The 22,947-nt window shown below is 38.6% G+C and overlaps 1 protein-coding gene and 1 long non-coding RNA gene across 9 annotated transcripts in view; one reads left to right on the forward strand and one right to left on the reverse strand.

Moving 5' to 3' along the window:
* The window catches only part of NSD2 (nuclear receptor binding SET domain protein 2), a 93,956-nt gene that overhangs the window by 5,045 nt on the left and 65,964 nt on the right, over positions 1-22,947 (reverse strand). For 5 of the 8 annotated variants that reach the window (XM_015862556.2, XM_015862553.2, XM_015862559.2 and 2 more), the window contains 12 exons: positions 22,532-22,613; positions 21,423-21,547; positions 8,729-8,860; positions 7,596-7,719; positions 6,384-6,584; positions 5,520-5,699; positions 4,309-4,465; positions 3,324-3,529; positions 2,769-2,872; positions 2,236-2,505; positions 2,024-2,140; positions 532-673 (listed from right to left, as the gene is read on the reverse strand). In XM_015862556.2, the coding sequence (XP_015718042.1) occupies positions 532-673; positions 2,024-2,140; positions 2,236-2,505; positions 2,769-2,872; positions 3,324-3,529; positions 4,309-4,465; positions 5,520-5,699; positions 6,384-6,584; positions 7,596-7,719; positions 8,729-8,860; positions 21,423-21,547; positions 22,532-22,613 (1,840 nt within the window). The remainder of the gene's footprint in view (positions 1-531; positions 674-2,023; positions 2,141-2,235; positions 2,506-2,768; positions 2,873-3,323; positions 3,530-4,308; positions 4,466-5,519; positions 5,700-6,383; positions 6,585-7,595; positions 7,720-8,728; positions 8,861-21,422; positions 21,548-22,531; positions 22,614-22,947) is intronic. The other 3 variants (XM_032444255.1, XM_015862561.2, XM_015862560.2) reach the window with 2 other exon arrangements.
* On the forward strand, positions 8,860-19,031 carry LOC116653350. The gene is made up of 2 exons (XR_004306971.1): positions 8,860-8,967; positions 10,492-19,031. It is a non-coding gene; the product is annotated as an uncharacterized LOC116653350 (long non-coding RNA).

Below are 22,947 nucleotides of genomic sequence, written 5' to 3' on the forward strand. Positions count from 1 at the left end.
TGATCTATTCTAGTAAGTTTTTTCCCCTTTTTTACTGATCACAACCACTGACCTCGTAGGCCACATACCTATATATCTATATGTAGCTGTAGATATGTGCGATACAGCTTTATCTACAGCTAAATACGTACGTGTGTGTGTGTGTACACAAACTAGAATACACATATTTTCAAAGATCCTTTTAAGGTTCACTCAAGTTTATCTTCAGTTGAAGAAAAGATTCAGAAATACCATTTGAGATCTCTGAAACAAATACTGCTCTACTCTTTTGACTGACAACACAAAACAAACACACAGATACTAAGGGCTCTTTGGTGCAACCTTAGAAGTAAGCAATAAAAAAACAGCTATATGATTCACTGTTAAGAAGCAATACATTGAAAGGAAGACCAAAAGCAGCTTCCATGCACTAAGTCCTCTACAAAATTACTTTTACTGAATCAGTTAAGCCATGAGCTCCCATGATTTAATATAACCACACACAGTGTTTAGTTCAGTGAATTAAAATAAAACAAACATAAACTGAAATACCTGCAGGGATATCACACACAGCAAACAGGCCAACACGAGTATCTCCATTTACTGTCCATTTTAGAGTTTCACAATTTGGTTGGCAGCTGTGATTCATAAAACGAGAATAGTTTCCTTTGGGGCCAGCATCAATAATACGGTCCTGGAGATCAAATCAGCAAAAGAATGAATGTTTTTACTTTCAAAACAGATACGGCTTGAGTACCAAGAAAAGTCAAAGTAAATTGATGTTACATGTTGTATTGAAAACTGTAGTGTCCCTCGGGGCCTGAAATGAGACACTCCCAAAGCAATACTGTTGATCTAGCTCACATTGTCCCAGAACCCATCTCAGCCACGTGGCAGGATATGTGTTCTTGTGAGCACTCCGGTGGTCCTGCCAAAAAGCCTCAAAACTCAGACTCAGTCCATTTACCTTTTGCTTTGCCTTCAAAAAGCTGTTATGCATTTACTAGTACTATGCTTTAAGTCATTCACCACATCACTGAATGATTACTTGCATAGATTATCAGTTTCTTACCAGCTTTCTCTCCCCAGCCTATTTAACAAGCTGATGATGTATGACAGTTTAGTAGAGGAGAAATTCAAGCACTAAGACAAACATGGTTTCATCATTCTTAGGCAATAATGCCTGTGCAATAACTCCTAGGTTACAGGGCTAACACAAACCAGTAGTGATAGAAATACAGAGCCACACAGTCTTGGGGAAAAGCAATTAGGACTGCAAAAATATGCAGGACTGGCATCCAACTCTTCTTTCCTTGGGGATACTTTTTTTTCCTCCTAAATAGCTGTCTGGAGACTAAAGCAATGAAAAAAGCACGTGTTTATAATCAGTCCACCCTGGTCTGCTGGTTTCCCCACTTTCTTCCTCTCAGGAACAAAACACTCAGAGAGCTGCACAGAGAATTGCAGATGCTGAATTAATTTGGCCAGAATCAATTTGCTCAGTGCTAGGTGGCTACTAATGAGGATGGCACATTCAGGTGAAAGCTACTACGAAAACTATGAGCTTATTTCTGCTATAAGCAAAGAATGGGGTAGACGATTAAAAATATAAGTTCAAATGCCCAATATAGGATGCGGCTTTAAAATTATGTCCCCCACTTCACACAAATTACTTTCTTTACTTGATATTTCAGTAACAGTATCATTAACAGTAATTCTTTCAACTGCAGTTATTTCCCAAAGGTTCGCACTTCCTCTTGAGACTGGGTAGATAAATAGTTCTGCTGGAGTTGATTTCAAGCAGCAAAGCACAAAACGTATGGATCTTAATACGTATGATATCATGTTACTTACTTTGAACCAATGAGACAGATACATGATATATTTCTCCATTCTCATGGAGAAAGCAGGCACAGAAATAGAAACTTATGAATGTTTGAAACAGCAGAGCGCCACAGATAGCTGAGTGACCTACCAGGGTGATCAAAAGAAGGAAATTAAAGTACTGTTACAACTAAAGACATATAGTTTTTAAGTACTCTACCTTATCAATAGTAAGCATATAGAAGTGAGTAATGTCATTTTCATGTGCGTACTTGATTCTTGCCATACATTCCTCTTCATCAATGAGCTCACCAACATACTCATTCACAAACTCTCCCTGAAAGATACCAAATATCACTAGTAAAGTATATACCAAACCCACAGACAATATCACAAGTCAGTAATTCCTTGCTAGGCAAGAATGATTCATACCTTTTTAATGTCCCTCTTTGCAACCAAGCCCCACCCTTTCCCATCTGTTTTGATGATCTCTGTCTCAGGGTATTCACGTTTTGTAAAGCACTGGTTTTGGCATCGTTCTCCTGCTGGACAAACTTGTGGATGACATTCATACATCAACATACGATTGATGCATTCGGAGTCCAGGCCACACGGGTTTTCATCTGTGGGTTTGCAGTTGCACTTGGGAATCTCAGAAATGTCAGCAGTATATATCTGCACTTTACCACAAGGTTTATTCACCTGAATAATACATTAAAATAGTTCAAACATCACTTTAAAACATTTGTATTTATGGTAAGAATTATTACAGTTATTAACAAGTTGGTTTTGCAATACTAGATGTTCCAACAGTAATGAAATTTCCTATTACGTGACTCTAAAGGAAGAACAGGAAACACAACATTACAACATTACAACCTCTACTCCCCATCTACTGTTCAGCTTCTCCTCCCCAGTACTCCCGTAGACCTCTGAGTATCCAGTGTCATTTCCTCACACTTTACCTTGATATGCTTGTATGGTGGAGGTTTACGTTCATTTTCTTGGGTTTCTTTGGCTTCTCGCTGTAGCTTTATTTCTCGAAATCGAGCTTCAGCTTCTTGCAAAGCTTAAAAAAAAAAAGGACTGTTGTATCAACAGAAACACTAGAAAGAGAATGACTCTCTTCTAATCGACCTGCTTAGTGCCCTGCGTGTTAAGGAAGCATTTCTACCTACTAGCAAAACCATGAATTTTCTTGCAAACAGTGCTTCTAGAGTGTTAACACTCTTGACAAATTTATCAGTTCTACTCTGCTTCCCAGTTCTACTCAAGCTCTGCTTCCCCAAAAGCCAAAGTCATCAGAAGGAATTTTAGTTAGATGCTAGTAATTTACAAGTGATGAAAATAATGCTTTAATTCAAAGTTAATAAGAGTGACGGCTAAGCACTAAATACTAAAACAGAGTTTTGTAATTCATCACTGTAAAACGAATGCGCAGAAACAGTCACAGGACTACATGTGAAAACATACAATATGTATATAACAAGGTTGTTTTTCCTTTGCTTCTAACTACGTACCATTTTTGAAGACTTTCCCAATTCCTTTAATCCCCCGGTATCTACTCCCTCGGTCTCCCTCCATATAAGGGAACACCCGTGCTTGGTGCGTCCAAAAGTAATCCTTAGAACCAAAGAAAAACACAGGAAATTCTCCAATTTCATGTTTCATTTTCTGGATATTTGGGGGGACGTTTTTCGGATGGCAAACTTCTGCAGGCCACCATCTAGCACAGAAATACAAATAGAAAAATACAACATTTCAGTAAGCTTAACAAAATTGCCTTGAACAGCTGTAACTGATTATTATTTCCAAATATGGGATGAAAAAAGCCCACCAAAGAGCCTAAAACTGAAATACAAAACGCAGCACCCTGAAGGAGTTATGTTCCTCCCCACACTCCAGCTCACTGGGCACAGGAAGAAGACTGGATAGAAAAGGAAAGCCTGACGCTCAGATCTGTGAGACTTTTGCTTGCTTGCAAGATACACATAAATCTCCTTGCGTCTGGTTAGCAAAAATAACATCTTTAACAAAGTCTGCAATCTCTGTATTTGTTAAAGATCAGGAAGGAGTGTGTAATAGCTAACAATGCTTTCTAGGATAAACCCCACCCATATCTATCACACTTAAATCTCAGCCTAAGTGTAAAACTCTAACAACCTGAGCAACTTCACTCCCGACCAAGGACGGTAGTAATTCAGCCTATTACAAGTTATACACACTCAATTATTTGAAGAGAACTCTGAAACAAAGGGCAGAGGGCCAGTATGGCAAAAGCACAGGAGTCTGCAAGGAGTCTTGTATGGGTAATGCTGTGGCAGAGAGTGACAGCAAAGCCTTCATGTATTGGGATGGGTGTTAAGTCAACACTAAGAGAGATGTGATTCCCAGCTTAGAGACATGGGAAATCTGTGTGCAGCAAAGCACAGAAAAGCCAACTGTGTGATCCTTAATTAAAACATGCCAATATCACTGTACAAAGAAACAAATTTTTCATCAGACCTGTAATTTCCCAGTTTAACCCAAATAATATCCTGGAAATGGAGTTTCTTCCCCGCCCTGCAGTCATTGCAGTACCAGCTCCCATCTGGCATTTCAATGTTTAAACAGTCTGGGTGAAATGCTGCAGGACACGACTCGCAGCACAACAAGCTTCCTCCTTCCAAGAGAAAAAAAAAAAGATTGAAAAACATCAAGACAAAAAAGACAGATTTGCATTCCAACCAGATTCAAAGCAGTGAGGTTTGTGGTAAGGTCTGCCAGAAAAAACATAGTTAAAACATGCCAGCTTGCAACAAACACACATCGTCTAGCTGAGCACAGAACCCAAATGGTCTTAACTGATTTGAATGCTTGGCAGACTCCAGTTAGTAAATACATACAAATTAAAAAGCAAGCTAATGATATAAATGCCAGAATAATGCACCACAGGAAAATTAGTTTGTTTTACTTTAATGACTACAATATATTTAACATAGCTTAATATATATTAGTAATTCACCATATGTAACATTTTAACAACAAAAATTAAGCCTAATTAGATTTTTCTTCCTCTTTTTCCCTCCCCCCTCTGGAGAAGAGGTAGGGATGAGATTGTTTGTTCCATGAATTACCACTAGAAAGTTAGCTGCTGCTTAATAAGCTGCTAAGCTGTGTGTTAATTTGTTAACAAATCAGGTAAATTCTCATTGCTGGGGTTTAATCAGCACGATGCATTTTGTGCTTCTCAATACGAAACAAATTCATTACTCGGCATAAAGCAAAATGCCCTTAATTAGTGGCACTCCACACAGTAATGCGGGTTCAGTTTGCTTTCTGCTTCTAAAGTAAAAGCAACCCTTAAAATATTTATGTTTTAATATTATGTATTAGCAATAAGGAAACACAAAAAGCTTCAGTACGTTGAACACAGGGGAAAGAACAGATATTGATTTATCATTATGCATCTCTGGTAAAGAATTAAACCAGGTTTCTGGTTGCTGGACAAGGTCTGAGTGAACATATTCTTTAATAAATTATATCTGCAAAGAAAGGACGCTCAAAAACTAAAAGCAGCACAAGCCAACCTGAAGGTATTTCAATACCTAAGGGAGATGAACTTAGCACGCCACGTTTCTAATAGCTTTCTGTAAAGAGATTAGTAAAATAAAATTTAAATTGAAGAGTAAAACGTTTTGATGCTGCGCGTACGTAAGAGCTTTGCATCAGTTTACCTTTGGAACACACAAAGCACCAGCTCACATTGACATGCGCGTGATGACTTTTTCCTTTCATGGCAGTGAAATGATTCGTACAAACAATGCTGTTGGAAGCGATGACTGCACATCCTGCAGCAATGCACACGTCTCCAGCATGGTATGCGACAGGACAGCGAACACAGCGCATCATCTTTCCTAGCAAAGCAGAACACTGCCATATTTATTTCTGAACCAAACCCGTTTATTATTTCATCTTCACAAATAATATCACTGCTGGAAAGTGCTGATAAACACAATAAGTATTTCAATGTTTTCAAGGTTTGCATATTTAATTTTTGCAACAACCCTGAGTTAACAAAGGTTTTTAGAGAACATTATACTGAGCTTAAAGCACTACAACATTTAAATATAAAGGCTTCAGCTATAAACAGAGCAGACAAATCTTTTCTCAGTCATGCAGTGTTTACAAATGTTTCCCAAGGCTAAAAATATGCACAGAATCATAGAGAATCGTAGCAAGATTTGGGTTGGAAGGGACCTTAAAGCCCACCCAGCCCCAACCCCTCACTGTGGGCTGGGTGCCCACACCAGCTCAGGCTGCCCAGGGCCCATCCAACCCGGCCTTCAGTGCCTCCAGGCATAGGGCACCCACAGCTCTCTTGGCAGCCTGTGCCAGAGCCCCAGCACTCTGTGAGTGAAGAACTCACCCCTAACTGTATGTTCACATTCAGCAAGCCTTGCTGCAATACTTGAATCCCTCAGTAGTACCTGCATGCGTGTAATTGCAGTGAGGAACTACTACATGAGCAGATTCCTTACCTTAACATACCACAAACAGACTTAATTTATCAGTCATAAACACGTAAAAAATGAAACTACCTTTTGAAATTCGTGGATGGGAGGGGTTACTAACATGACAACTGAGGCAGCTGTGCAGCGGACATCGAAAACCCCTGTTCTCAAACACGGTAAGATGGAACTTTTTCACACAGGCTTCATGGTAGAATTTTCCACAGTGGGAGACAACACAGCGCTTCAGGTCTGCCTTTCTCTCCTTACACACAAAGCAGGTATGCACACCTAGAGGCAAAAATAACAAGAATCACATAACTGTTTTTTCATTCAGATCTGTGTATTTAAAACACTGCTGGGAGTTTTTGTTGGGGGGGGGAGGCTTTGTTTTGTTGTTTTTAATGCCATTAATTGAAGCAGCAATTTATCTGCTTTTACGCTTCCGTGTTACATACTGATTTGTTTAGATACAGATACATAAAACACAACAAAAATAAAGTTACAATGGAAATCCACCACAGTTTATGTGTGTACATAACACCCCAAGCCTCACTGATCTGCTTTTGTGTTCTTATTCCGAAGTCTCAGCCTGCCAGAACAACTCTGAGTTTTGTTTTTAAAGCAATGAAACAGGATGCTACTTTGTCTGCAGTAAAAATTGGCTTGTAGGTCCACCAATTACAGACAGATATCCTCCAATCCTCTCTCTGGATTGCGTGGAAGAACCTTATTTAGAAGCAGTCTTTTTTTTTTTCCCCAGCAAGGTTCACCACCTGCACTGAACTGAGCTTATGAGCAAGAACACAAACCTTTATGTAACATTTTGAGTTTAAGAGCTTCCAAGCAGTTATTGCAGGATTGAAAGCAAATTAAATTAATAGCAGTAAGGTGGTCTCGTAATGGGAAAAGCAAAAAATTTATGTGGAAACAAAAAGAACTGAGAAAAGACTTAAAATATTTTCACTTGCTGCTCTTTTTTTCCTGGATTTCTTAGGTTTTGTGGCAGATCTTAAAACTATTCTGCAATTGTACACAGACAGATACAATCTGCAATTATTAAGGCTGTGGAATGCAGAGCAAATCAACCAATTTGCAAGAGATTTCTCACTGAAAACAGAGCGAGCATCCTAAACCATGGCACAGCTAATGGTAATACATGAATTCCCACACCATTGGGCACCAAAGGGTAAGTATAGTTTGTTCACAGATACACAATCTGCATGGGATGATTTCCTGTAACAACATATGGGAAAATGACACCTTTTCTTTTTAAAGTTTAATAGAAAGGGACAAACTTGCCTGATGTACATTCACTACAAACGAATTTTCCTGCTGGTCTTCCAGAGAGCCCAAGGCAGCTCACGTGAAAAGCTCGATAGCAAAGTCCTTCACACAGCAGGAGATCACCTGTTTTTTCACATAGCTTTTACAACACAAAGGCATTGAATGTTAAAGAAAAGTTCATATGCAGAACAAATAGTATTCACTATTCCTTTCCATAAACTGCTCCTCAAAATCTCTTTTCTCATGGTCGAAAGCAAACTTAACAAGTGAAAGGCAACACTGTATCTTCACGTGCCCTTGCTTCCTGTTGCAACAAATGCCAGTCATTAAACTGAGAAATACCACTGACAGAAACATGGTACATGAGAACATGCCCAGAAAAAAAGAAAACAACATCAGGAATTTCTTCCCTGAGCAAACTGAGAAATCTGAGAAGATTTTATAAGAAACCTTACTTTCCTTTTCTTTGGCAAAAGGAAATTAACCGAGGAGATACAATGATACTTCTATATCCAGGCTGTTAGCAGCGACAAAAAACTAAAAATGAACTTAACAACAGTGCTGGCAGAATAAAAGTGATTAGATGACATTTAAAGACAGATATAACCTCATCAACATTATGCACAGGAAGAAATGGAAATATAACTGCTTTTCCAGTCTGCTGGAAAGAACTTTAATCTGCCCAGAGCTATCGTATTACCCTTCCATAAGCCAAGGACTCTGTAAGCATAGTTCCAGAAGTGTTCTGCTGGCAGTGAGCGTGCTGTAAGTGCAGTGCAGCCACCTCTGCTGTGCACACAACCATGTCAGATTTCCTTCTCTGTATTAGCAGACAAGCAAGCAGTTCTCTGTCATTTAACTCAGTGACCTGGCAAACTTCACGTGCTGTCCTTAAGGTACAAAACACATTTATTTTACTGATCTGGAAGCTATGTCAGAAAAGCTAAGTCACATATTTTAGATCAAGAATAAAAAATAAATAGGAAGGATTCCATTTACTGATACAGGGACCTGTTCACTAACGTCTCCTCCATGCGACAGGCACCATAAACCCGTTTTCGCTCTAATATTGTCATTTCCCATTATAAAGATACCTTTTCTGGGATAGCTCATAAAACGCAGCTCCCTGCCCAGCTGCTGGCTCTCACCTGACACACATATTCTTTTTTGGTTCCCGTTCCTCGCTCAGATTTTTTGGATGATATAGACACTTCGGTCTGAGTTTCATCAGCACTTTCATAGGGAGACTCTGAGCGCTCATCTCCTGGACCATCGAAGATCTGAAGATTAAACACACACGTTAGAGAAAGCAGCCACGTACGTGAGTTCTGTTCAGAACGTCAACTGAAGGAAGCAAACAGACGGCAATTCAGGCTAACAGATTGAGGTAAGTTCTTTTGGTTTTGTTTCCCCACCTTTAAAAAGGAAGTTTGATTAAATTCAGGGTACACACCTGTGGAAGTCTCATCAATATAACAGCTATTTTCACAAACTCAACGACTGCCAAAACAAAACACCGGGACTTTGTGATATGGCATTTTATTTGTACTCAGTCCTATAACCCACTTAGCCAGTGCCAAGCCAATAACACAGGGACATCATAAGAACCCACCATTAAAGCTTGAATACATGCTTTACATGGTATTAACAATGTGTTTAAAAGGAAACTCCGTAAAACTTCAATCTTCACCCCAGAGTCTCTGGCTCCAATATTCTTCAAGAGAGTAGCAACGTTATACAGAAGAGAGAAAAACTATGTGTAAGGAATGTCACAGTTAACAATGAATTCAAAACACTCCGAAAGATGACCTTGTCATGCATAGATCTTACATTAAAAGTCTCACCAAAAGCGTTAAAGTTAGAAGACTTCTAAAAAACATTTTCATGATTTACTTCGAGGATAAAAATCCTAACATTTAATGAGAAAACACCGCGCTGTTTTCAGTCCAACAGAATTCAGGGATGGGATGCACACATGAGCCACGTGTCCTAATGCAGAACTTCCTATTGCTGCCCGCAGTCTGAACTGTCTGAATTCTTCTAATTGTTATGGCTACAGACATTCTCTAGGAGAGCATCACGATTCGCAACTGCAAAACAAACCTGTCGCTTCTCTTGATACTTGTTCTAATGGTTATTTACACACATCATCACAAATAATGCCTCAGGTTCTTTCAAAGGCTGTCTAACTGTTACCCACAGCTGATGATGCTTTCTTCAGGTATTTCACTTACATCAAAAGCCCTTTGGATTTTTTTCTGCTGTGGAAGTACATTGCAATTAAACTCATTTCAGTCCTTTCTGGTAAGCCAGAACACAGTCTAAATTTCTCACTATAGTTTTTTTCCCCCAGCCTCAGGAGAATTTTGGTTGAGTTTTCTCTGACTGGAGACAGTGTTCCCCAAGTCTCCAAGTACAACATTCAAAGCCAATGAGCCTCTGACTTCTCTGCGCTGCCTCTGTTCCACTGCCTAAGGACCTGCCTAAACCTTTTCAATACAGCATTGAAACCCAGTGCTCAAGAGATCATTTTGCCAAGAGCTGTTTGCCAGGACACAAACATCCCCACTCTACATGCAGAATTTGCTTTCTGTTTTCATACATATAATCTTGTATGAATCCATACTAATATACATTTGATTAAAAATGGTCCGGCTCGGTGAGTAATTCAGACAGCTACATGCACACTCACTATCAGCCCATATCCAGTGATATATTTAGAAATCAGAGATAAAAACACAAAGACATCAGGGCCAGTATTACTCTTTATAACATCCCTGTGAAACGATGGCTTTGACTGATTGCTTCTCACTGTTGCTGCCAGCCAACCTGTATTCCTCCACTTAATGTCTGCTCTCCTTGACTGTCTAAAATTATTTCTTAAGTTACATCTGACTTCTTTTTTTTCCAGATTACTTTCAAGACTCACATTGCAAAACCATTTTCTCTGTGCAAATGCAAGCTATTGAAGTGATTCCTACCTACATTTCGTCTACGAATACTTCTACAACTGGATTCTGCCCAATGGTTTTACAAGCGAGTGGTTTTATATCCTTGGGTTGGTTAAAAGAACCAGAATGTAAAGCCATTGCTTTGTTCAGAGACCAGGAAATATCTGATCTCTGTAAGGAGATGGAAAACAGCAAACTGCAGATGCATGCTGTGTGCATGGCCTGGAGTAGGCAGGTTTTGCTGGGAAATGGTGGATTAAGAAAGGTAGTACTGGAGTTCAGCAGAAAACCATAAGTGTTTTCCCTTAGGTTTAAGTAAACTTACACAACACTGTTTCTGTTTAAGCTCTTCCCATAGAAACACTGCTTAGTATACGCAGTGCACTGCTCTCACCTTTTCTAAGTACATCATTACGTTCCTGTTAGAACTAGCCAAAATTAGTCATGTGCACTGATCTAATGCTACTGGTGTCCTGTATTTCCCCTGCATGAAAAACTTCTCCTTAAATCCTAAGTTAAAACTTCTGTACACAGATCTGAAGGGTTTAGAGAATTGTTTTCCCACCATTTGCCCCCTGGAGAAGAGCACCCTGCTGCCCCGGCTCCCTTCTCTGAAGGCAGGGCACAGAAACAGAACAAACCTTAGGAGACATATGCCAAGTCACAGGAGAATAAAGCTTGCTTTAAAACAAGTTTCCTGGTGTGTCCTTAGTTTATATAATAGTAATTATTCAAATGAAGGATGCAGACCTCTATATGGAAGTCTATGGACTACTGAAGCCTTTCATAAACCTCTTAAACATGGGCTAAAAACTCACAGTCGTACATGAACCACTGAAAACCATTTCCTTACAGACTTGGAATTTTACTGCCCTACTTGGAGTTAATGCAACAGCCCTTCAGTGGTTACTGAGCCAAAGCAGCACTGGCAAGAATCAAGTGCTACCATCACAGCTACGAAACCCAAATTCTTGCCAAATTTCAAGACAAAACTTGGCAATTCACAGCAGCCTAGAAATTCATGAAGGATTTCAAGCATGCACACACATCACGTGAACAAAATATCTGCAGTCAATCAGCTACAAGGCCACCAGGCTGAGAGTATCTTGCAGGAAAAATACGACCTCTGCTTTACAATCACCAGGAGCCTTCAGCACATCACGGGTCAGACCTCCACTCAGCACCAACACTGCACCATGCAGCCAAGCAGGGACACACTGCTGCAACATTAAAGGCTCACTACATCTCTAAGCATTGGACTTAAATTGCTTTGTGCAGGGTGCTACAATCTCACAGGTGCATCCCATCCAACACTCAGAGCTACTACCATCAACATGTGAGTTTTCATGCTAGCTAATTTTAGGGAGCAAATGAAGGGTGTGGTGAGCAGATTCCCTTTTATACTTGTAAGAGAGGAAGGCCTTTCTGGAGCAGAATTCTGAGTTTAAACTCATGCTCTTAATCTCATTTTCTGCTGGTCACCTCCCTCAGCAAATAACCCTATTCTGTACACTCATCCTTTGGGTCTGCTCCCTGTGATGAGAGCCAGAATCAGGGAGCTCAGCCCCCGAGGCTACCCAGGAAAAGCTGATGGAGATATAACGAAACCAAACGTGTGCCTGTCCCCTGAAGGCTTGTGAGAGGCTGGGACAGTCTGTCGAAAACATTTCTTGGAAGACCTACAACAAAACGGCACGTAGAACAGGAAAAGGCCGGGGAGACTGCCTGCAGCCTGAGCATGCTGCGACAGCACAGCCAGGGCTGCCAGCCACCAGGGAACAGTTCCACAATAAAAATACCTTCCGATTAAAAACGCTCGCTGAAGCGGATTTATAAGACTGCTGGAAATGGCTTTCTACAGTCAAACAGTGCCACCTCTAAAATTAAACATTAACACTCGTGGGGTTTGTTAACACAGCTAATACGTCACATCGCGACAGATGCGACGGATATGCGTTCAGCCAAAACCAATGCAAGTTTTTGTGGTCTTTTTCCTTTTTTCATACGTAAATCTTCCTTGTGATCATGCCAGAACTCGCCCTTCTCTTGTTTTTGTAACATAATCTCCCTAGAAAAGTAAATTGCACGTAATTACCTCTTGTGATATTTAGGCAAAGGTTCAAAGGAAGCCTCGCTTACATTAGTGGCAAAATCTATTAATTAGTAATTCACAGCAGTTGCCGGTTTGCCATGTTATTCTGTTGCACATGTTGAGTAACACCTTATTTTTCATAAAGGCAAAATAAAACTTGTAAGAAAGTGTAGATTTAGGGGAAGAAAGGCAAAGCTGCTCCCTTCAGCTGCGCGGCTGACAAGTTGCAGCCATGAGATCACTCCCAGCCCTATAATCACGGGCGCTTTCCATTAGCAATTAACAAAGTCGCAGCACGGAACCAGCATCCTCACAAACACCAGCACACTTCACGTTCTGCACATCACACGGGCTCTCCTCTCATTTCAACTACAAAACAACTCCGTTTCAGGATAGTCGCTGTTAGAGGCTTTAACACTGCGCTGGTTGAACACAGAGCAACCATAGCTGATATCTGAGAACTCAAATCCAGGTCTTTTTACTGAAAACTGTGCATCTGCGAGCACACAGGAGAGATGGGAGAGAAAGGGAAAAGTCTGACTTGAAAACCAGGACTAATTGAAATCATCAGGAGCTTTACTTCCTATTCCCATCAGATTCCCACAGCTGTCTTTCCTTCTGGAAGTACATTATCCACTGCTCACACATGTGAGACTGAAAGAGAACATGGAAGGACACGTGACTGCTTTTTGTTTAAACAACTTTTTGCTGTTTAAACATGCTCTTTACAGCTCCGTTACTGGGAAAATATTCATTACTGAGTCAAACTGGGATAGAATCTTTGGCATCTCAGTACATTCTTTGATTTTAGTATGGTATTCTTACCACGTTTTAGCAACTGAGAGACACAAATGCTGGCAGCAGATCACAATATTAAGAATTGGGTCTACTGATCTCAATGTACACTGATCATACATCTCATGTACTTCAACATTTGGGTACCAGTTATTCAGATCTATGACGGCACAACAATCAGGGCATCAAGACTTCACATCTCCAACGTTGTTGTAATTTTCTTTGGAATCAAACCTTTTGCATATGTTAAAACTCCCTATTCACAATAATCAAAAGAAGCATTTAATGGATTCTTTCAGACAAACATTGACCTACTTTTAGAAAGACTGGAAGAATGGTTATAAAAGCCATCTCCAGCATTAATTCTTCACTGAATGAAGATGCTTTGCATACCGCAATACTGGATGTATAAAGGCAGATTACACCCGCAACCAATACAATGGGTGATTGTTTAATTGCTAAATATAAGGTTTTCTACTGCTTAATTACTGCACCTAAAAGGTTGCGCAAAAGTGATATTCATTGTGTACAGAGATGTGGGGACAGACTGTAGAACAACGTACTTTCCTTCTCGATGTTATGCTGAGTAAGTAACAATTCATTTTTGATGGAGGCTGTTGGGCAGGCTAAGTAAGGGGGGAGAAATGTGTGTGTATTTACATTTAAAATACTACATTAGGAGTACGGAAAGGAAGTAAATTGAGTCAGCAATGTATACAACATGATTTTGTATGTTTATATTCTTAATTTTGTCTTTTTAATTGAAGCCGTCTAGAAAGATACGTGAGAAGAGGGCAGGAAAAGGACTCAACAGAAGCATAATGTGAAAATCACTTTTAAAATGTTTTTCTTGTAATGCTTCCCTCCATTACACCACTGAGAGTTTCAACTCACTGCACCATCAACCAAAGCATTCAGCAGTGAAAGGATAAAGCACGAACGTACGGAGACATCTTTCACTCTTACATCATTCAGTACATCTAAACGTTAAGCTCAACTCCACAACAACTTTTAAAGCATTCTTTGCAACCAGATTCCCGATTCGAGATTCAGCCACAAATTTCAGCGGAAATGTGAGCCAATTCCTTATTCCCTCTGTACTCTGCTTTTGTTAAATGACATGAAGGTTGGCATGTACGCTCAGCTCGCAGACTGCCAGAATGATGTGGATGAACTCTGCAAGTGGCACCGTTAGTTCCTAGTTCCACATCTGGATGGTTGAAATGTCGTGCGTTTAAAACGCACACAAACACATACACACACATATATAATGTGGTATTGACACATATTGGATGACTGGATGCCAACTGAGAGTATAATACAAGAAAGGATGACGTGGAATTTAAGAAGTCAAATGATCCTGAGTTTCAAAGAACTGAGTGAGAATGAAGTGAAATGCTTTGTGGATATTTACTCCACCCACCCATTCTTTCTTTCCCATTCAAAACTTTCTACTACATTAACAATTTTCCACATCCTTCCTGACAGCTCCCAAATCAAACAGCAAACATCAGTGCCAGCAAAACTACTCCATCCTAATTTCAAGGAAAAAAGATGTTCAGAAATACCAGACCTGAAAACAAATGGCTGCACTCATCCACTCTGCAGCCTAAGAATTCAAAGGGAAAAAAAAGTTGCCAGAGGATGAACATAAATTTAACTGTTCTGACCTTCACGGCTGACTCTCAACCAGCTGTTGATGTGGCCATTAAGTGTGCTTCTTGTTTTAACTTTAGGATTAAGTCTCCGTTTTTAAAAGCTGATAACTAAAAACCATTTTGCTGGCTCGTGTTATCTTAGGGGAGGGGAAAAGAGTGTAGGTGGTGACTTTTTGCCTTCCCTGTCTTTAAAGGATGAGAACATCAATATTTGCTGAGGCAAAAGCACACACCCCATGAAACGTAAGGCCTTCAAAATACTATCCACTCTACATTAGCAATTGCAAAATGTAAAAGCTTCAAGTACACTTCAGTGCTTATTGGCTTCACCAGGAATTCACATTTCCTGGAGCCAATTCACACACTGTTCCCCTGCCCAGCATATGAAGATTCAAAATGAAATTGGAAATTGAAGTGAGAAAGTTGCTAGCATTTAAGCATCCATGGTACACACACAGGAATGGGCTCCAATAAGTCATCGCTCCACCAGTTGCAAACCCCCTCAGATTTTTCTAGCTACCAAAGTGCAATTTTCATTCAAATGCACATCCTCTTCCTCAGAGCACCTACTTTACTTTATCAACACATTCGGTCTTACGAAAGCAGTTCTTGTATTACTCAAATGTTCTTGTTAAACAGCACACATTAAGAATACAAGCTGTGGTCTCAGTCATACTAAGATCAGGTTGCTCTTCTGTCACGTTGTGCTTAATCAGTTAGAAAATCAACTAAAGGGCAAATACTTTCAGACAGGAAAGTTAACCCTCTGGCCGCCCTTCGTTTGACTCAAAAATCTTTTGTTTTATCATCCCAGCTGTAGAACATAAAATGGAAACAAAATCCACAATGTAGACTACCTTTAAAGCTAGGGGTATAGAAAATGAAAAGAGCATGGCAGAAGCAAGTCACCTCTGCTGCAGGTTCATCAGAATCCACAAAAATAAAGTAACCCACTGCTTTTAGGTCACCCACTATCTCTAGCAGCTATTTTGCATCTTCTTGTAAGCATTTTAGATCATGTTTCCATGAATTCTGAACACTGTTGGCTATTAAGCTCCACTGTTCTTAAAACTAAGGACACTGCTACAAGCTCAGCGACTTCAGTGTCAGTGATGTCCATACCACAATCAGCCAGGAGGAAGTGGACTAGTCCGGCTAAGAGCTTCCTATTGGAAGACTGGAGTATGGATCTTCTGATAAGGAAACTTGTTAGTCCTTCCACAGAGATTTACCAACTGCCTTTTCTTCTTAACAAAAGTCTTAACGACTAGTTGTGTAGTTGATTTTTTCCTTTAAATCTAAGCACAAAAAATATAGAAGTATATTAACAACATGCAGATAAATCAGACTGTATTTGAAAGACAATCTATTGTGCACCCACACGCAGACAGAAAAACTGACAGAGCCAATTGAGTTACAGTTAACATTTCCTTTATTTCAGTATAAGAATTCCTGAACTGAAGAATGGTATTTTGGCCCATACTGCTAGACTAGATAAATTCTTAAGTATGCGGTGCCACAAGTGTACACAGTACTATCATAGCAAAAAGACGGCCTGGGACAAGTTTCATTTTTATTATTAGCAGTAGTTAGACGTTTCAGGTAAGGATATTATGCATTTCTGAATTTGCCTGGAAAGTTAATTAGAATTTTGAGAACATTTTAAAACATTATAAAATTGCCTATAGACACCCATGATACTTTGGTACGAGATGTGGAATAAAAACCTACATGAGATAAACATTCAGTAAACAGATTCTCTGCACTCTGAAGCCTAAATAATACACAAGCTGAGAGTAATTACATAAGAAACTTGATTTTCTACACAAAATGTGCTGCCAAAAAACAAGATTCAAACCTAGAACTTCTTTTTTTTTTCCACATGAAAGTGAAAGCATCGTAACAAAGCAGTATGGCCTGGTAGGCAACGCAAGTCATTTCAACTGTTAGAGGCTTTGGCAGAGGTTTAGCATGAAAGAAGTCCAATTACTTGCAGTGTTCCACAAAACAATACCCCTGACTGCTTATTGGTGCTTTGAAACAGGGAAGAGAAATCTATAGGCATACAGAAACAAACAGGAAACAACTGTCTGCTGGGTCACAAAGGATGTAAAGAGAAACTAAACCTTATGTTATTCTTAAGCCTTATTTTGACAAAAAAATTATCACTGAAGGAAGCTAGGAATAAAATGCCAGAAACACATCGATACACGTTTTTAAAACAACCTGCTAGGATATCTTCAACTATCTTTTCTTCAGGACAGTAGCTTCTTTAAAATAATGCGAATTTCCTTCTTCCTTTCTGTTCTTAGGATCACAAAGGCAGTTATTTTCACCTTTAGTAAGCATGCCTAGAGTATTTTAGTTGTATAACGTAGGACAACTAGACTCCAGGGTTGATAAATGGAGCTGGCGTACTTAGTTGCAAGTTGTACATGTCTCATGACTGCCTTCTGGTTCAAACAGCTTACCTTTTAAGTTCTGTATGTATTCTTTCCATTCTGTATAGATACTAATACCCATTAAACAAAAACCAAAAAACGCAGATAAAAGAAATCTGCCTCAAATTAGTAATTAAAAAAAAAAGTACTGTTTAATAAGCACAAAAAAAGCAAAACTGAAGGCTACTGTCTTACATTATTAGGCATTGGAAATACAAGAAGTTGGAGCTACAAGCACCAGCTGAGCATGTTTTGACACTGGATATTATACAAAGAATTCACTCTAGGGAAGATACAGAACTTGCATTAAAAACATCACTTTCAAGATCTTTCACAGGCTTCTTTCAACTGCCATCTGCTGGTCAGCTCCTACTTCATAAGGGTATGATGAATGACAAACTAGCTAAGAATTTAGAGTATTACATGTTCTTTATTTTGTCCTCTTTAAAGGTATTATGATTCTCTGACCAAGTTCAGAGGTAGCTCCTAGACCCTACAGGGTACTATGACATTTATCTACTGTGAACAAACCCATTCAATTTAATGAAGCCAGCCAATAGTGACAAAAATTGATTGAAAAGCTAGAACAGGTATGTCTTGTGCAAGCACACAAAATGTACTAATAATCCAACAACAATGGTAATGCAAAGCCTTTTTTATTTATTAAAAAATACTGGTTACACTCTACTGGCACCTACTACATTATTGAAGGGTAGAAGGAAAAGGTAAAAGACAGCACTTGCATCTCTTCTCAAAAATACGAGGTTCTGGATGGTAACATCAAATCTTATAGCAGCAGTAAAGCACTACTCTGAACTTTTGTAGACCTGGAAGTGTTGATTAATGTTCTCACACTATGCCCCAAAGCTGCTCGTTACAAAATAGATTTCAAGGAAACTACTGTTGATGCCAAGTGCCTAGAAGTAAAATTAAGTATTTTTCTTCCCCCAAGATTAAATGCAGGTATGACATTTACTCATTCATGTATAAATATCAAATAAAAATAAAGGCAATGCTATTTTCTTGCCCAGTGACTTAGAGAAAATCCCTACTGGTCCTGTCCATCATGGTAAAATAACCAAAACCCTAATTTTCTCAAAGGAGCAAAGGCCTACCTTTTACCCTGTGGTATGTTAAGTCTTCTTTATAAGGAAGAAGCCCACTCCATGGCTCTCTCTCACTTCTAAATTAGACACCTAAAATGTCTTATGGATTAATAATTTGGGCTTCCATTCGTTTTGCGTTATTTCAAGTATTCCCATTAAAAAAATGCCCCAAATAACAATAAAAACCATCCAAAATCTTTGTAAATAGTCAAAATAAGATGATCTTTCAGAGAAGAAAAAATACAACTGTGCACACCCCTCTTTACTGAACACACTTCTACTAAACTTTAGTTGCAATAAGTGACATTTAAAGAGGTTTGCAACTAGCAGACCTTAACAAATAACATTTATATGTAGGTTCCCTTCTAGAACAAACTGTCCACAGGTAGTGCAGGGGAAAATAAAGAAAAAAATAAAATCCCAAATAGCCAGAATCCACTTAATATTGCTTGTGAAGGTGTATGTGCTTGTGGAATATGCAGTATACTTTTGTCATCTTTGTTAGAAGATCATTTAAGTAAACACTTAGAAGTGTAATAGTGAACACAAATATAAAAGCTTGTCAGCAAATGTATTTAATGTTGAAAAGAATTACACCCTATTCAATTAGCGGAGCAAGGCTTTCAGCACTGCATGACTGTGTTTATTTTTTAAAACTCTTTCCCTTGTCTTCCTGAAGAAGGTTTCTCTTTGGATGACCACACTAAGGACATACATGTATTGAGCTGTGTAGACAAGTGCTTAATGACAATTTAAACAGGGAAAAGGTTCTTAAAGCCACCCACAACATCCAAGGTTTATATCTCTCCTTGTTTTGTAGAAGATAGTAAGTTCAGAAACACATGCCTGTCACTTATTTATTTTTTTAATATTTATTTAAAGGCAAAATATATCTATCGTCATAGGAAACAAATTGGGTCCAACCCTTAGCTGGTAAAACTTCACGTCAGTGCAGCTTTAAACCATTTAAGGATCCAGCCCACTGTTATCTACTCCTCAACCTACCCAGTTTCCCTCAAGTCTCTGCTTGTTTTTTTAATAGTACATTTCTGTGATGTTGACTGCAGGCAGGTTGAAAATAGATGATCTTTGATGTCCTTTTCAACCCAGGCCATTCTATGATTCTATGATTCAATTGTTTTGAAACACTAGGAATACGTGAATTCACTTTCTGATCCGTGTATCTGTCTTATGAGCACTGTATGACGCTAATTTTTCTCACACTTTTTGCTGTTCAGCTGTAGCTGAGTAAATTAAGAGCAAAGTTTTAAGTTTTTCATCTCAACCTAAATAATCATTTCAGTTTTTACACCTGAACTGTTAAGACACAACCCAAAATCCTACAAAAATGAGACTTTTATAGAGAAAGATTTCTGTATGCTTCATTCTTTTTTCTATTTTCTTTTTAATAATTCTATAAACAGAAATAGAAAGATCTTTCTCTAGAGATTATAAAATTTAGAGATGCATATTTGGAATGAAAAATATAGTATGATCCTTAAATGGGTCTGGCTTAATAGCTGGTCCCAAATACAAACAGCTTAGATTGCAAGTCCCGACAGTAAAGTCAAAACAGAAGAAAGTGTTATGACAATAACTGGGAGTTTCTCAATTTCAAGAACAAAATGAGAAGTATTACTTTTCTTGACCACTGCCCTGGACATTTTTTTTCTGGTGGGACTTCATTAGTTTATTTTATTGGGGTACAGGAGGGAGAATGTGAAGTTTTTTGGATTTGTTTTTTTTTTTTTTATAAAAGGTCTTTTCAAGTTACAGTTAGATAAACAGCCATTAACATGCAACCTTCCCCACCCCCCAAAGGTAAACCATTTATGAACATAGTCTAAATATTTTAACTGCATTCATTATAATGTCTAAGCGCCTCATGCTTTTTGTTTGGGGAGACTAAAGAGTCTCTAGGATATTTGGAAGCCCTACTCCCTCAGTAGCAGGCAAGTATTTTCTCTACAACTTCTGTAATACAAACTTCTTGAAGGTGTTTGTCCATGATATTTTAATAAATCCTATCAACTACATTTCTGAATCCACCTGCAACACAGCATGCAAACTTGACCCTTATGCTGCTACTCTTTGGCTGATTTGTTTTAATAGTGTAGATAACTCGGGGAACGGTTTAATGGATTGTATGAGTAACACTTCTGGTACATACACTTCATTTATTGTATGTCAGTTGAAAAGAATTGCAATTCCAAATATGCAGAACTAAGACTATGATTAGTAAGTATCAAAAAGATACATTCTTCACTGCCTGCTTAACTCTACTGATGATGAAGCTATTTGCATCACAGAGAAATAGCACTTAAACAGCCTGAAAACTAATCTGAACTTAAAGGGGCTCTGCTCAGAAAACTGTCCAGTTCTAGATTGGAGGATTAGGAAACTTGCTTCAATATAAAAGCTATGGCAACATGACAATATTGAGTTACATAATGTAACTAATGTAGTACGCTTACATAAAGTCTGTAGAAGAAAATACAGAACACACTGGCATTTTACTTTGCCTCTAACAGAAGGTTACAATTCTAAAACTTTGTTGGTAAATACATTAAAAACCACAATAATATTTTGACGTCCCCAAATCAGACGTTCTTGTTACAATAAATGAATTTGCAATGCACACGTTAACAGGTTTCACAGAGGCCAGAACTGTAACTTGTCTAGAGCACCAACGTTAGAGAATTCGCCTTTGTTTGTTTTTTTTTGCTTTTAAACAAAGAGATTCACACCTGAAAATTTCTGTAATTAAATGGCTGTGTGCAAACACCATTTTTTTTTTACCTCATTCTCAGTTAAGGAAGCTGAAGGAGATGAACTTTTGCTAAAAGCAAGAGTTGAAGATTCTGCTGCTGAAGCTCGATTTCGCTTCTTCAGAGGTTTACATGCATCAGACAGATTTTTCGTTGCTGTAAAATAATTTTGGTTTACAAAGTGAAGTTTGGAACTTTAAAACGTTATCTCCCTGAAGCCATTTGAAATATTCCTTCCAATAAAAGAAGGAATGATTTACGTAGGTCTTCTGGGCAAGTATGTAAGGCTGAGAGAACAAGTAGTTTCTGAAACCACATGTTCTTGCTTGATTTTAAAAACAAAGAGGTTTGTATTAAGCAAATATATACTACAGATGGCTAGAAAATGTTTTCCCCAAGCACTTATGCCTATTAAAAGCAAAACATCTTGTGACTTATGACCTCTTCAAAGCAGAGGTTACAGGCATGTCCGCAAGTAAGCACTAGAAGGTCTGTTATCTCATCACAATCTGTGTACCACTAATCGTTCATTAAGAGAAAGCTTATATACAGGGACAAGGTACCAGACGTATCACCACCTCTATGTTGCGCATAAGTTTTGGAAGCTTATTCATCTTTGGGATTTCATTATAATATCTATAGAGACATGCTCTTACAGATGTTATCTTAAACTTGAACATCTGATTTTTGGTTTTTGGTACAAGGTGATTTAGAATTCCCTCTCATGCGCCACACTGCTTCCCATAAAGCATCATTTAAAAGGTCTAAAATTACATAGTAACTGATTGCAGAGATGGTCACTGATCTTGTTTTATTGGGCAAAGGAAGAACAAATTAGAGCAGTAGGATTTGTATCACTGCTCTACAAGATCACAGGGAAATAGCTTTAATTTGGTGCCATCAAATGGTGATCCTGTGAACTGCTGCTCTAAATCAGCAATACACAATTTCAAGCAAGTATAATGCTGCAAAATGGTGGTAGTGAAGGAAAAGGGCACAGACCCCCCACCCCAATCTGTGGCACAGTGGCTGTATCTTGTTATTGCATCAGCAAATTTAGCTGACTGCCTCAGACAACCTGTTTATTTTTATATTATTTAATTGAAAGAGTTACATTAAAACTTCTTCTGACCACATTACCTGACTGGTTCTTTAGTGAAGAGGAGGTTTCTGTGACCTTAGTAGAGTTTGTTTTGGCTGTTTTGTCATTGCTTGTCTCCCTCTGTCACAAAAAAAAAACAGAAAAAAAAAGGGAAAAAAAAAAAAAAGAAAAAATAAAAAAACTCCTAATTTATGAGTGGTTGGACAGAACTAGCAATTACTTCTGGATTTATGTTATTAAAGTGCCTTTACAAATACCTGAATGGTAATGTCGTTAAGCTAGCCCCATTTTAAGTAATTTTTTTTAAAGCTCCTGTACAAAAACAGGGTACAAACCCATAAACAAATGAGTAAAATTAAAGAACACGATATTCCAGCATCCCACTTATCCATCCCAAACTCAGCATTTCAGAAAGGGGAGTTCTATATGAAAACAAGACATGTAAATTACCCTT

This window comes from Coturnix japonica, chromosome 4, assembly GCF_001577835.2.
Source record: "Coturnix japonica isolate 7356 chromosome 4, Coturnix japonica 2.1, whole genome shotgun sequence".
In the NCBI taxonomy this organism is placed as follows: domain Eukaryota; kingdom Metazoa; phylum Chordata; class Aves; order Galliformes; family Phasianidae; genus Coturnix; species Coturnix japonica.